The sequence below is a fragment of the Poecilia latipinna genome, unplaced genomic scaffold (genome assembly GCF_001443285.1).
Source record: "Poecilia latipinna isolate Pla-1442-1.1 unplaced genomic scaffold, P_latipinna-1.0 Scaffold101, whole genome shotgun sequence".
NCBI lineage: Eukaryota > Metazoa > Chordata > Actinopteri > Cyprinodontiformes > Poeciliidae > Poecilia > Poecilia latipinna.
Window position 1 is genome coordinate 129,801 of NW_015112717.1, and position 15,021 is coordinate 144,821.

Sequence of the window (15,021 nt, forward strand, 5' to 3'; positions counted from 1 at the left end):
GTCCAAACCAGAATACAGAGTCGATATGCTGTGTAGCCAAAGACAATGAGTAGATTTTTTTTCTTCTTTTTTTTCTTTTTTGCTCGTCATGTCTGTCACCATGACTACAGCATTTCAAACTCTTACTATCTATTTCAAAATTGGAATCTTGTAACAAAAATATTACAATACATGTGGCAATAAACCCAAAGTAGATTAAAATCACACTTTGGAATGATATGATAATCTAACGTTACTGCTTCTGCTAGATTATCCATCTAATGCAGATCTGTTTGTCTTCTTTTAATATAATAATCCCCTTATGCTAATAGTAGTAAGCTAAATGAAAATTTAAGATATTGGAAATATATTAAAAAAAAAAGAAAACAGCCACAAACACAAGTAGGAATACATCCGGTTAGGCACTGAGTAATCATTATGTCACAGCCTCAAACCATGCGAGGAAGCGCTTTAGAAGATGTCACCTTCACCTCACAGCCAACACCTTCTCGCTTCAGATTTGAGTTAGTGGTAAAGCGTTTCAGGATGGGATCAGGAGCAACAGAGACCACCAGACAAACAAACGTGTAAAAAGTCACCTCTCGGGTTCTTGAGATCATGAGCCAAAAAAGACTCTTTATGCGAGGCAGGAGGGGGAGAGAGAGAAACAACAGGTCACGTTAAAACCTCAACAATACGCCGAGAATAACAACAAAACAGAGGAGGGGGCAGAATGAGACGCAAATAAAAAAAATGCATAGCAGCTTTGTCATTTTCTTACACATCAGGAGTGTGTGTGATATTCCTTTTGTAATTTCTACACACACGGTTTGGTCAGGAGATTTTATATGCAGCCATAAATATCTGATTCATTTTGTGCTCAGAATGATTCACCTGAATGATTCTTCTACTAGTTCATTTCTAATAACACAGAAAAAAAAAAATAAGTTATGGGCTAAAATATATATATATATATATATATATATACAGCCTAATAATATCAGGATGTATCAGAGAAACTACACAATTTTAGAAACCATTTTGATTCTGCTGAGTATTTGAACCGTCGTGCTTTGATCAGTTTTTATCTAAGCTTGGAGGAAACCTGGAGACAACATGGAGTTTCAACAGGATAATAATAATAATAATAATAATAATAATAATAATAATAATAATAATAATAATAATAATAATGTGTATTAATGTATTTCATTTTATGGTTAGAGATACAGCGACTATTAACCATTAAAAATAAAGTTTTGAATTTGAGCCTGTTTGTATAGATTTGACTCCGTACGGATTAGAAAAAAAAACTTTAAAAAATTAACTTTTTTTTCCAATGGCTGTTTTTGAAAAGCTACTGAACCATTTAAATGAATCACCAAATTCCTCAAATTACCATCCCATTCCTGCCCAAAACGATCTAAATCCAAACATGAGGAGGTCAGAGTTTGACGAGGGCCGATTGTGTAAGACAATGACAGAGTCTCAACCTGCACTGGACACCAAAACACAGAGGGACAACAGCACTGGTGGACACAAGCCAGAAGAGTACCTTCTCCTTCCACAGTGTCAACAACAGAATTGACAAGGTGGATTACTGTCACAATGGAGGCTTGTGAGAGGCAGAGGGGGGTTGGGGGGAGAGTGGATCAAAGAGATCTGACATTAGTAAAAATGAAAGCCTTGTTCATTTATCAAAAAAGCAAAAAACCAAGCAAACACAGATGGAATGTGGTCGGAGTGATGGCAACACACATCGAGGTCCTGGTTGCTCTTCACACACTTTTAGTCTTTGGAGCGTCAGCACTGAGTCTGAGGGGGTTATGGCTGGGATGAGACCGTGTTAGAGGGGAACACTGTAGCGAGGGTGATGAGGGGGGACGGGGGGAGGGGTCAGGTTCTGTCTGTGCAACATAACACACAGCTACTATGAACTGAGAACCAGAGGGAGCCACTCACAGTACAGATGGAAGAATCAGGGGAATTCCCCAGAGATCCGAACACAAATAGTTTTTTTCTGTCAGATTTGGATATGTTCTGATTTTTGAAGGTGTCAATGAACAATGTGATGATGGACTGACCTTCATCATCTACAGGTGCATCTCAGCAAATAAAATACCATCAAAAAGTTAATTTATTCAGTAATTTCATTGGAAAAACTGAAACTCGTCTTAAGTATATCAAAGAAATGGCTGCGTTTCTATTACAAACCTGAATTTCACAATCCTCTGAACACTACAGCTGTCCCTGCTCAACATTTTATATCAATTCTCTTTAACAATATGTATTTTTTAGATGTTTTCTGTAATATTAAAATTGTACAAGAAAATGAATGGTTACACTTTATTTGAAGGGGTGACTGACGTGCCACTGTCATAAACATAAAGAAGTCTTTATGAATGTTTATGACAGTCGTCATGAAGTGTCATTCGGTAAATAATGACACTTTTAATGCAAAGTTGCTCTAAAAGTTGCATTAAAAGTCCATTAAAAGTGCAAACTTTGCATGATTTTGTAAATAATGACAATTTAATATTTAATGGACTTTCAATGCAACTTTTAGAGCAACTTTGTATTAAAAGTGTCATTATTTACCGAATGACACTTTATGACAACTGTCATAAACATTCATAAAGACTTCTTTATGTTCATGACGTGTGTTATGTCATGTTCATGACAGTGTCATGCCAGTCTTATGCACACCCCTTCAAATAAAGTGTTACCAAATGAATTTGTGGGTTTTGCTCGTTGTCAGCAAAGAACATCAAAAGTACATGCTTAAAATATACCACTATGTGATAAATATAGATAAGTTTGACTATTTGAATCGTATTATTTAAAAATAAATACTATTAGATGATATTCTGATTGACTGAGATGAACCTGTAGGTGAAAACGAGAAAAATTAAATGAAAAGATGGGAGAACATAAGAGAAATAAGAATACCCTGGTAAAATACTCTTCGATGTTAAACATCCATTTGTCTCTAAATTCACCAAAAAAGAACAGAAAGAAACAGAAAAAGAGAAAATAAAGGATATGTAAGAAAAAATGTCAAATCAAAGAAAGTGATGAGCGACTTTGAAACATCCGTCTTCTTTCTGAAATAACGTCACAGAGTGAGAACAAAGAGCCGGGTCCTAAATGGTTTCTATGTTTTCCAATCAATAATATCAGCAGAACTGATCAGACGGGGGACTTGTGATTCTTCCGTCTGTATGGACAGTGACTGAGGACTTACAGGCCGGACCCCCTGCTTAAAACCTGGTTCTGGATCTGTGGACCGATTTGATCCATATGGGAGCTGAAGCCCCGCAGCGAAAAGAAACAGAAAAAAAAAGTCATGTGACCCCACAGCCACTACCGGGTCATTTATTCAGCACATGCAAAAAGAATAAAAAAAAAAAAAATCCTAAGTGTTAGCTGTAAATTTACCAGGCATCACACAAAACAGGAATAAACTCATTACAAATCGCCTGAATGTTAAAAATGTAGAGCTGTCAGGTTAGCAGGTCCTGAAGTGACGGCGGCGTACCGTTGTCGTCACATGACTCTGACTGGAAGGAGCTGAGCGAGTGGACCTCTGACATGCTGCCTCTGGTGTTGTACAGCTGGCAGGCGCTCTCCTCCACTGGCTTCTTGGTCAGGCAGGGATCCAAGTCCACCACTTTAGCTGCAGAGAAGCAAATCAACCAAACATTGGGATACATAAGGCATGTCTTTACTCAAATAGACAAATATAATAAATACTCAATTCAGGCTGGGCATCACCGCTTTCATATAAGGCTGTCAAACGATGAATAATTTTTATCTGATTAACAACAGGGTTGCTGTGAATTAATCCTGATTAAATACTTGTTAAAATAAGTAAACTTCGTTAATAAGTCTATTTATTTACAAATCTTTTTATTAGGGCTATCAGTTAATTTCTCATGACTTTGATGCTTTGTTTTTATGTTTGTTCATATTTTTTATTTGTTCAAAGCAGATTAGTGTTGCTTAAGTCGTGAATAGCTGCATGTAAAAAGATAATCATGTTCGAATAAAATTTCATTTCATTAATAATTTACTCCATTGTTTTGTCTACAACAGTAAAATAATTTTGGGTTCTTTCCTGTGTTCTGAGCACCGCAGGGCAGAGCCGCATTTCTTTATACAATAAAGCCAGCTGAGGGAGGAGGTGGAGGAGGTCAATCTTTTCATAACATACCATCAAAACATACTGACAGCTTTAACAAATATGTAAAAAAAAAACATATTTTTTATTAAAGTTACAACACGTGAATTTTGACAGCCCTACTTTCCACACAATGTAATAAGTTAGATTTAGTTTAACAGCAGCCAGAGGGAAGCGGACTTACTGTCATAGTCATAGTCCCAGTTGGGTTTCTGTATGGAGTCGCTGTCTGACACAGAGTTGGATGGAGGGGGCGGGGGCAGGTTGGGCGCCACGCTGCACACCGCCACGGTTTTCCGGTGTCCGTGAACAGAATCCGGGTTGAAAGTGGTGAACTCCGGGTGCTCCGGGATGGTGGAGCCTTCGAACGAGTTCCTGTCCAGGTTGTTCCGCGAGTCGCTGGGAATGCTGGGAGTGTAGGAGATGGGGCGCACGGGGACCTGAGGGGGGATGTCAGAGTAGATGTTCTTGTTGAGCTTGGAGTCGAAGTACGGCCTCTGGAGGAAGGAGTGAGGCACGCTGGAGCCGCCGGGGTGTTTGTCGGCGCCACCCGTCTTCGACTTGCTGCGGCACGCTCTCTTGCGGATGAAGATGAAGAAGAGGACCAGGATGAAGATGCTGAGCAAGAAGACCACGATGCCGATCACCTCCTCCAGGCCGATGTTCCAAGGGGTGGAGACAAACTGATTCGGCACCTCCTCTGGGAGCTCACACTTCTGCCCGCGGAAACCCAGAGAGCAGTTACACTTAAAGGAGCCGTAGGTGTTTTGACACTGGCCTCCGTTGGCACACGGGTTCTTGATGCACTCGTCGATGTCGCTCAGGCACCTTGGACAGAACGGAGAGGGATCAGTGAGGTTCTGATGCAAAGCGTCAAGCTGATCCAGATGGAGAATTTGAGTCCAAACAGACTTACCTGTCTCCCTGGAAACCAGCTACACACTCGCACACCGGACCGTCCAGGCTGTCGATACACGTCCCACTGTTTTTACAGGGGTTGTCTCTGCAGTACGGCCCCAACTGGCATCTGAGGAAAGTGAGGATGGACAGGAGCTTCACTTCTGAGATGTGCTGACAGAAATCATTTTGTATCTATATTTCTAAAGAATCCGTTAATGTGCTTTGTTGGTGATTTTCTAACATTACAACAAAAACTTTTTGTATTGTCTTCTATTTGCATTACATTTGATAGACCAACATAAGAAAGTAAATTATTGTGAAATGGAGAAAAAATAACATGTACCTTTTATTTTCAAATATGAAAAATGTGTATTTGTAGTCAAACTCTTTTACTCTGACTCTCCTAAATAAAACCTAGTGGCTACCTTAAAAATATTCATATCCAGTCTGACTGACCTTGAACTATTTGGAAAAGCAGAACAGATTAAAGACCTCTAGATGATCTTAACCCCATAAGACCCAGTGTTGTAATATTACATCTCCATTTAAAAAAGATGGACACAGGTTAACTTTTCTTCTTGTTTTTTCAATCAAAATTAAGAGATTGAACCCTATAGTTTGAGTCTTGGAATGCTGTTGGATAGGAAATGCTAATAAGGTCAAAAAAATAACACAACTGGAGAAACTGTGGCTGAGCAGGATCTCTGTGATTACTGAACCAGAATAACCAACAAGTAGAAATTTTGGGGTGATCATTTTAATGTCTAAAATATGTATGTGTATATAATTTATGTGTAACACTTTCACCAAATGCTAAATATTTTATATTACATTTTTAATGTTATATTTTTGCCAAGCCTTACACAAACAAAAATTTAAAAAAATCTCAAAGCAGAACATGTTCATCTCCAGAGGACTCACACAAATTGGAACTTTTTTTCAGGTCTTTCTATATCTGGGTTTTGCAACGATAAATGAGTTGAAAATAATAAAAAAAACATTTTTTCAGAAAATTATTTACAAAGCAACTTGACCTATATGTGTTTATCCTCCTGTTTTATAGTGAAATACTAATGCTATTAAACCGACACATCAAATCCCAGTACGTGTAATGTAACCAATGTAGTAAAGTTAACCAATAAGCTTAAGGATGGGTGTAGTGGACGGTTCCTAAGCAACCATTAGTAGTGGACCTTCATGTTTTGAATGTATAGATGTGACTGTTTTGGTATAAGAAAAATAAACAAATTCACTTTTGCATCCAATGGCTGTTTTTCAAAAGTTGCTGGAGTAGTACAATCAAATAAATCACTAAATTCTTAAATTAACACAACATTCCTTCCATCAAAAAATGTAATCTAAACATGAGATGAGAGGAATGGTTTTCATACATTAGAAATCACACATGGAAGCTGGGCTGATTTATTAGCAACACATTCCTATCACCGTTACCTCTGTCCGGAGTACTGGCCCCGGCACTGGCAGTAGAAGTCGTCGACGCGGGGAACGCAGGTGCCGCCGTACAGGCAGGGGTTGGAGGCGCAGGGGCTTATTGCAAGCTCACACTGGGAGCCCATGAAGGAGGAAGGACACTTGCAGAAGTATCCTGTGGAGTTCAGGCAAAAGAAGGCTAATGAGGACGAGGCGCTGAGCGTAACATTCATGCAATCAGAATTCTGATGAGGAATGGGATTTTTTTTCTTTAATTATGCAGGTGTTTCATATAAATCTGAACAATTTTTGCATATTTCTTAAAAAAAAAAAAAAAAAAAAAACTGGAGATGAGATTGCCTTGATGTATCTCTTCTGTCTATAATTTATGATTCTTCTGGTTTAGGGTCGATGTGAATCGGTGCAGATGATCAAAGGAGCAGAGAAAGACTCACCTCCGTTGGACAAAGAGACGCAGCTCCCTCCGTTGGTGCAGGGGTTGCTGGAGCAACTCTCCTCAGGCGCGAGGGCGCAGCCTGGGGCCACATCCACCATGTCCTCCAGCACGGCCTGCGCCCGCCGCGCCCGGCTGTTCAGCGGCAGCTCCAGGCCGTTCAGTGCCATGGCCTCCATGCAGCCGCGCAGCCCGTTGGCGACGGGCAGGCTGCGGCCCAGGCGCTGCGAGGAGTGCTGGCGGACGTGTCCGCCAAAGTAAATGTTGTTGTCGAGGTTGAGCGTACGCAGCGTGCCCGGAGCCGTGCCCGAGGCGGCGTGCACCTGGTCCAGAACCAGCTTGGCGTAATTACCGTCCACCTCCAGGGAGACGGAGTGCCACTCCCCGTCGTTAACCTGGGCGCTGTGGACCGACACCAGGCCAGGGCCGCTGCCGCAGTCAAATTTGTACTGCAGGCGTCCGTTTACAATCTGTTTCAAGAGACGAAACGCTGCTGAGTTCCAGAGTCGGAACAAACTCTAAATGTCCAGGAAATGTCAGCAGGCCAATCATGTAACCTGGTCTCAGCTCGCAAAACTGTTTTTCGCAGTTTTGAGTAAAACACTCATTTTCATACAGTCAAAAAATGATTAAATGATTAAAGCTTCATTTAGACACTAAAGGAAGCTTTATTCTGTTCAAACATCTAAAATATGAAAACAATTGGTGTTAAAATCCATAGATGGCAGCCTGGAACTTAAACACCTCTTTGTCTGGCATGCAGAGCGATCCTCCAGACAGACTGAAAATGGAATGTGTGTAAAACTCCTGTCTGCTTCCCTTCAGTACTAAAATAGCTTGTGTTAGTTTTTTTTTTTCTTCTCCCAGCTAGCCACATTCCCATAGTGAGGCGTGTGAATGGAGCTTTTAAATGCCCTTGTGAACCCTTCAACTCTCAGACAGAATGGGCTCAGAGAAAGGGCGAGGTCTGTTTCCTTATGCGGCTTTTAAATGTGGAGGACAAAGGTTCAAATTTGAAGATGCGACTACATAATGAGTTTGAACACACCTCAAGGATGCTGTAGTCTGTTCCTTTGGCGTACATGACAGTGGCGTGGCTGGAGAAGGTCCGGAGCCTCAGAGACAACTTCATCAGCTCCTTGTTGTCATTCTCCATCAGACGGTACTTCACATAACCGTTTCCACTGAAGGTCAGTGAGTGGCCATCTGAGAAAAAAAAAAAAAAAAAAAACATTTACTGAGAACAGCAAGAGAAGCAAAGCACTACAAAACCAACACATGGAGCTCAGGAGACTAGATGAAACGACACGGGGTTCAGGAGTGAAGACCTGACCAACATCGATCAAAAAGAAAACCTTTTTGAGTTTTGCACAGAAAAAAAAAAACGTCAGAAAGCCAAATAGCCTCGTACTTCAGCATCAATAGTAACCACGGAGCTGATAGTTTACTTTAGCACTGTTAGCATCTAACATTTAGCTAGTCATGACATTCTTACAGTGTTGACGAGTTGTTTGTATTTTGTCGCTCAGCATCTACAAAGTACCTAAAATGTTCTCACACAAACAATGACTAAAATAACTTGCAATAGTTTTATTTCCTCCCAGTACAAGTACAAACATTTTTTTTTTTTTTCTAGATGCAGAGAGAAATCAGCCGGCCAATGAAATGAGACAATTTTCAGCGTTTAAGGTGAGTGGCATCACCAGCGACTGTCTACAAAATCGAATTCCATTATAAATGTGTGCAAAATGTTGGTGTTTTCATAAGAAATGCAATTAAAATTACGCGTGAAAACATTTATTCACACAATAAGTCATTAAACAACATGCCCTGCCATCATCCTCCTACCACTTCCTGTCATCTTCCTCATCTTTACTGACAGTAGTAACATCTGTTGTTGATCATGTGAATTGTGTGATGCGATAAAAAAATAAAAAAAAAACATCTCCATTGCATATTTACAAAAAGCTAATTTATATTTGTAAATGCTATTTGTACATTTATCAGGTCAGCTAATGGACTGCAACTTTACAACTCCAGAGACGGTGGTTCATGTAGAAAAGGTTTTAATATTTAAAAAAAAGTGAAAAGTTCCTACCAGAACATTTGCCCTTTTTGGCCTCTGGACACACACAGCTGTAGACGGTGTCTCTGGGGTCAGCCACGCAGTCCATCCCCTCTGGACAGGGGCTGTTCTCACACACGTTGTTCAGGACAGGACACTTACCGCCTAAATGTCACGACACACCGCAGTTATCAACAGGAGACTTACTGGAACAAAACACCCAATGTGTGTGTTTGTGTGATTGAAGTACCGTCACACTGGCACGTGGCCGTCCTCACATGCCGCGGCGTGACAAAGCTGAGGCGGGCTGTACTGTACGTGGACATGGCGGTTTTATCCAGAGAGACGACCTCATCACAGAAGTGCAGCGGGCAATCCAGACCCGCACACAGCTTCTGAACCACGCGCACGATGCGGACCCCGATCATGTCCTCGATCATAGCCGCTGAGGAGTTCAGCTTGCGGAAGACAACCTGATGAAAATTCAGCAGGAAATGACTCAGTCAAAGGGATTAGTGTGACCGGGGTGTCCAAAGTCAGTCCTCACTGGACAATCTTCTGTATATTTCAGTTCTCTCCCTGGCTCACCAAACATGAATCAAATGATGGTTCATTGGCAGACCTCTGCAAAAGGCTTTACATGCTGAGGCTGTAGTTGGAGCATTTGAATCAGCCGTGTTGGAGGAGAGACGCATTGAAAACTGTCAGGACACCGGCCTTCCAGGAGCAGATTTGGTTCTTCCTGCTCAATAATGCTACCTATGTTACCTTCAGTTATAAAAATTCTATGAATATGAAATATGACAAAAAAATAAATTTGACTTCATAATTTAATGCCTTGAAATTGGGCCTCTGTCTCTTTACAAACTATGTCTCTTTCAGAAACTCCGAATTCAGGAAGTCATCACAACACGGCTCCTCTATTAACCCTCTAATGTTTTTACCAGAGTTTCACTGAGAAGTAACTCATATTCTGATCTCAGCAGATAATCAGTTCCACTGGGTGTTTGCTAATTCCTGCTGGCTAGTCTGAAGGAGCTGAGAGGGGGAGTTATGAGGAAGGGATGCTCTGTGAAGTTGAAGCTCTGAAGATTAGAAACTGCAGCTCCAAGGAGGAACTGTGCCTTAAAGGCAGAGCTTGGTCCCACCAAGAGTTTTGCTCAGCTGAATGGTTTCTATAAGAGACTAAAGAATTTCTCAAACATGCTTGAAAGAATCAAAGTAACACTCCAGGTATGTTTTTGATGAGGAAATAACATTATATGCTCAAAAAAGTTGATTTTACATAATAGTAAACAAAAAGGTTGCCTAAAAATAATAAATTAGACAGCTGATTTTAAAATTATGCTAAATTAATAAAATCTCATGAGTGAAAAATAAAATACACCCTTTTGAAACATCCTGTTCTGGTTGGTCTTACCTCCTGGGACTGGTAGGGGCTCCCAGATCTCTCCAGAGTCAACAGGACGTCCAGATCTCCTTGCTCTGGCTGAAGGCTCACCAACTGGACCTCGCTCCTGCGGACCCCAGCGATGTTCCTGAGCGCCCGCTGGAAGTTCCTCCAGTAGTCCCCGATGAACTCCTCTGGGGCGATGCTTCCGAAGCGCACCGCGATGGAGTTGTCCAAGGCCTGACGAGTCGCTTGGCGAATGTGCACATTGACGTCGGCTGGGGTTGTGAAGCGTCCATCGGTCACCGTCACGTTCAGAGGGTACTGGCCCACATCAAGCGGCCGCAGGGCGATGATTTTGCCATCCGAGGCCGAGACCGAAAACAAGGCTCTGCTCTCGTCTGCTGGCGAGGAAGCGGGAGCAGCGAGGCTGTAGGTGAGGGTGTCGTAGATGTCCTGGTCAGTGGCGTGGATCTTTCCCAACACGCCCCCGGGGTACTCATCGCCAGCAACAGAGACAAAAATGTCCAGTGGGAGTACAGCAGGGGGATAAACGCTCTCTTCGATGATTCGTACGCTGACGAAGGCAGTGGAGGACAGCTGGGGCTTGCCACTGTCGGACACCTGCACAGGAGAGCAGGACAGTGAGGCGTTACCTGCCTTCTAACACCAGAGGGCAATCAAACTCTTCCACTGCTGCCTCAGTCCCTCGGCTAACAGCATCCACACATTGCAAATGCACCAGATACAGAGAGCCAACAAAACATTAACAAGATCAAACATCTTAACAACCACACTTTCAAGAGATTTAGCTGTTGGTTCTGCAGGAAAACAACCAACAGCAATGACTCACATCGGAGCTTGAGTCTTGTGTGCACAACGACATCACACTTTTCATGTCCCATCTGCCCACACATTTCTCCTCTGTTCCCTTCCACCGAGGTAACACGTGACAGAGCCAAATCAAAGCTGCTCTCTGTCCTATTTAGTCATCTATAAGGTGCTTTGAAGCAGCTGTGGACTTTTATAGACTTTTAAAATACTTTTGTTAGTTTGTAAATCACTCAACGGTTTAGCACCACAATACATTAAAGATCTGCTGCTGTTGTATCAACCTTCCAGACCTCTCGGGTCTCTCTGGTTCTAGTTCTGGTGACGCAGCATTCAGCTTCTATACACCACAAATCTGGAACAAACTTCAAGAAAACTGCAAAATAGACGAAATGCTTAGTTCCTTTAAATCAAGACTAAAAATTCACCTATTTAGTATTGCTTTGGAGCCATAATTAATAAAACATTGACTAACATATTAGAAATTTAATGATGATTTTAACAATAACTCGTGACAAAATGCAATATTGGTTATTGGCTTTCACAAATGTTGATGTGTTTTTGATGTTTTTATGTTTTAATGTAAGTGATGTGAAGCACTTTGAACTGCCTTGTTGCTGAAATGCTCTATAAAAATAAACTTGACTGAATGATTGATACTTCTATTTAAATCAAATCAAATCAAATTAGATTTTACTTCTATTCAGCTTCTCTGATAAAGTTGCTCTAGGTGCAGCAAGCTCTCAGTAAAATACTTCAGGGGGTTCAGTCTGCTTGGAGAAGCGATGGAAGGCAGGAGGGAAAAGAATGGGGATTAACAGAAATCTGCCAAAGCTCCAAAGTTTAAATTGATGCAAACCGCTGACCCTTGTCTCACCTCGACTCTGGGACTCACCTGCGCTTGAAGTAAGTAGTGTTCTTTAGTTTTCCTGCTCAGCACCCCCGTGGTCACCAGCGCTCCCTGCTGGTTGATGTGGAAAACGCTGCCCTCATTCCCCTCCACGATGGTGAAGGTGAAAGGTGGGCCGTTGTGTGAAGCGTCTCGATCGCTCACGGCCAGCTGAAGAATGCTGGTGCCTTTTGGTCGATTCTCCTGAGAGTCACAAGAGGTGTGATGAGAAGACGTGCTTTGCTTGAAGTCATTGACTTGTGAAATGCATCAATGCTGCTTTGTGGACTGAAAGAGCGTCGCTGAGCTGGACAAAAGGCCATCTGAAACTGATCCCACCTCCATGGAAAATAGGTGCATCTCAGTCAATCGGAATAGTTTTGAAACTCACAACAGAGAGTCACTACATAGAGAATGACATTTGCAAGCTTTTATTTCAGTTTATTTCAGCTGGTCAGCTGGAATGTATTACCTTTTGCTTCTGATCTACCAGAAACATTCAGCTATCAATTATTTAAAAGCCCTTAGGACTAAAAGGACATTCTTCTGACTTTCAAACATACTCCTGCAAACATATCCATTAAATTGAGTACATTGTGTGCATGTGTGCGTGCATGTGTGTGTGTGTGTGTGTGTGTTTGCATCTATTTCTAATTTCATCAAGGCAACAAATAAAGTAAGACCAGATCAATGAAACCTCTGTGTTCTTTTAAAAATAGTTTGAGTAATGGAGATGACATGTTAATGACAGAACTTAGCTTGAAGCATCCTGCTTCTGGAAGGTTCTGCTTTAATGCTGACCATTTCTGACTTTTCATAGTTTTTCCAACTGGACAAAAGAAGAGATACCTCCATGATTCTTTATTTTCTAAGGTCTCTGTTGGCTCTGACTGATCAGACAGTAGAAGTTAAAAGAACAGCAAAAGTTTGAAAAGAAATTGTTCTCCTTTTTGTGCCTGAATAATGTCCACATCTGACATCTATTGAATCTTTTGCAACCCATTACATTCATTCTGCAGAGCTAAAAAAAAAAAAAAGCTATCGATCTTCCTGTGGGTGTATACAGTATGTGTAGCTCTGGATTTTCCCCCTCATAGTTGATTTAAGAGAATTTACTGCAATACTTTGATCAAACCCTAATAGGCCATAAAGCACAGGCAGTGAAGAGGTGATGCAATGTTCAGATCTGATGCTCTGCAGCAAGCTGGCATGTGTTCTGTCCACTGATCACATAAATAAATGAGTTGCAAATTGAATCCAGTATAAAGTAAATATCATACAATTCTTTGGAAACCCTGACAGTCATAAATCGTCTCATTTATATGAAATTGGCTGATATGTGGCAACAGTTTTCCTGTGTTCTAACTGTTTAGCTTTGTTTTATAAAGTGTTGTAGGAGAGCATTTGTTCTGACGTGGCGTTACTGAATTTGCTTTTGTATGTTTTCTAAAGATGAATGTAGCTGTATATGTAACTTATAGGACACTGTAGATAAGGAGCATAAAGAGATAGATAAAAATAATTATTTCATTGAATTATCTGCTCAATGAATGTTGAGGCAAGTAGTAAAAGCCATATAAATACCTAATGTGCATCCATAGTAAGAATGTCCAAATAGTCTTAGTGTCATACCTGATGTTCCTCATCCCACCACCAGGGGTTCAAACACACTTTTGGAGGAACTTCCCGGATACACTTTTGGTGTGTTCTAGTCCCGTGTAAAATATTCAAATATAAGTTTTCATGAAGCGTTTTTAGCCAAAGGCTGCATGGATTTATGGATGTAGGATTGACATGTAGGAGCTCTGGATGTTCACTTTCAGAATTATAGATATAATTATCAGTTAATAGCATGCTCCACTAGTTTAGCATATTCATCCTTCTAACAAAGGTCTAAACTTGCTGAGTTCATTCATCAGTTAACTTTAGTGCATCAGTCGCTTTACTATCCTTCCTAAATGCTGAGGGAAGAAAGCATTCTCTCTTCTACTGAGCTTCCACCACTCTATTGATGCAGCTCCCTTTAATGTTTCTTATCCTCCCCCCTTCCTCTAATAAGCCATCCCCTCTCATCTTTCCACCTTGTAGATTTCCCTCTCCTTCACTCCCTCCATCCCTGATCTGTGTTCCTGCACTTTAAGATTCAACCTCTGTCTTTCAATCCCCCTGCTTCTCCCTTCTTTCTACCTTTGTTCTTCCTCCATCCTCCTCCTTCTTGATATTCTGCTCGCAAAGCCTTCCGTTATTTCTTTCGCCTAATCTCTCTCTGTGTCCGCTGCGATCCCTCCTGCAGCCCCTCGTCTCTTTCTCCCTCTCCATCTATCTTTTTCACTCTAATCAGCAATCTGCACTGACCCCCCTGAGCCTCCTCTCACCTGGATGATGAGGCTGTAGTTGGCCTGGGAGAAAAGGGGTGGGTTATCATTGACGTCTGAGATGTCAATGTTGATTATGGCGCTGCTGGAGAGAGGGGGCACCCCGTTGTCCACGGCGACCACTTTCAGAGTGTACCCAGACATCTGGGGGAAACAGAGAGCAGGAGTTACTGTACATGAACAAAAGTGCTCTTCTAAGCAATAATGCAAATCACTAAACAAGCCTCCCTATTAAGTCGGCATGAGTCTGATTGGATTTTGCATTCACTGCAATTAGTTCCTCAATGGATTACATTGCATGAGAACAGCCAGGAAGTATCGGCTGCTCCACTTACTCTCTCTCTGTCCAGCTGGCGAGCGACTTTAAGCTCCCCGCGCAGCGGCTCCATGGTGAACGGGCTGCCTTGGTTGCCGTCCACAATGGAGTAGCGGATGTGATTGTGGGATGGTCCATCGGAATCCTCGGCCACCACCTTTCAGTCAAAGAGAATGCCACAGAGAATTGGTTAACATATATCCATATACAT

The 15,021-nt window shown here is 41.6% G+C and overlaps 1 protein-coding gene across 4 annotated transcripts in view; it reads right to left on the reverse strand.

Annotated features, from left to right (window-relative positions):
- The window catches only part of fat1a (FAT atypical cadherin 1a), a 106,268-nt gene that overhangs the window by 3,940 nt on the left and 87,307 nt on the right, over positions 1-15,021 (reverse strand). For 2 of the 4 annotated variants that reach the window (XM_015027367.1, XM_015027360.1), the window contains exons 17-29: positions 14,830-14,967; positions 14,495-14,638; positions 12,126-12,323; positions 10,430-11,023; positions 9,260-9,482; positions 9,043-9,174; positions 7,993-8,150; positions 6,946-7,414; positions 6,512-6,665; positions 5,076-5,186; positions 4,344-4,987; positions 3,518-3,655; positions 579-614 (exon numbers count right to left, since the gene is read on the reverse strand). In XM_015027367.1, coding sequence (XP_014882853.1) covers positions 579-614; positions 3,518-3,655; positions 4,344-4,987; positions 5,076-5,186; positions 6,512-6,665; positions 6,946-7,414; positions 7,993-8,150; positions 9,043-9,174; positions 9,260-9,482; positions 10,430-11,023; positions 12,126-12,323; positions 14,495-14,638; positions 14,830-14,967 — 3,139 coding nt within the window. The remainder of the gene's footprint in view (positions 1-578; positions 615-3,517; positions 3,656-4,343; positions 4,988-5,075; positions 5,187-6,511; positions 6,666-6,945; positions 7,415-7,992; positions 8,151-9,042; positions 9,175-9,259; positions 9,483-10,429; positions 11,024-12,125; positions 12,324-14,494; positions 14,639-14,829; positions 14,968-15,021) is intronic. The other 2 variants (XM_015027378.1, XM_015027374.1) reach the window with 1 other exon arrangement.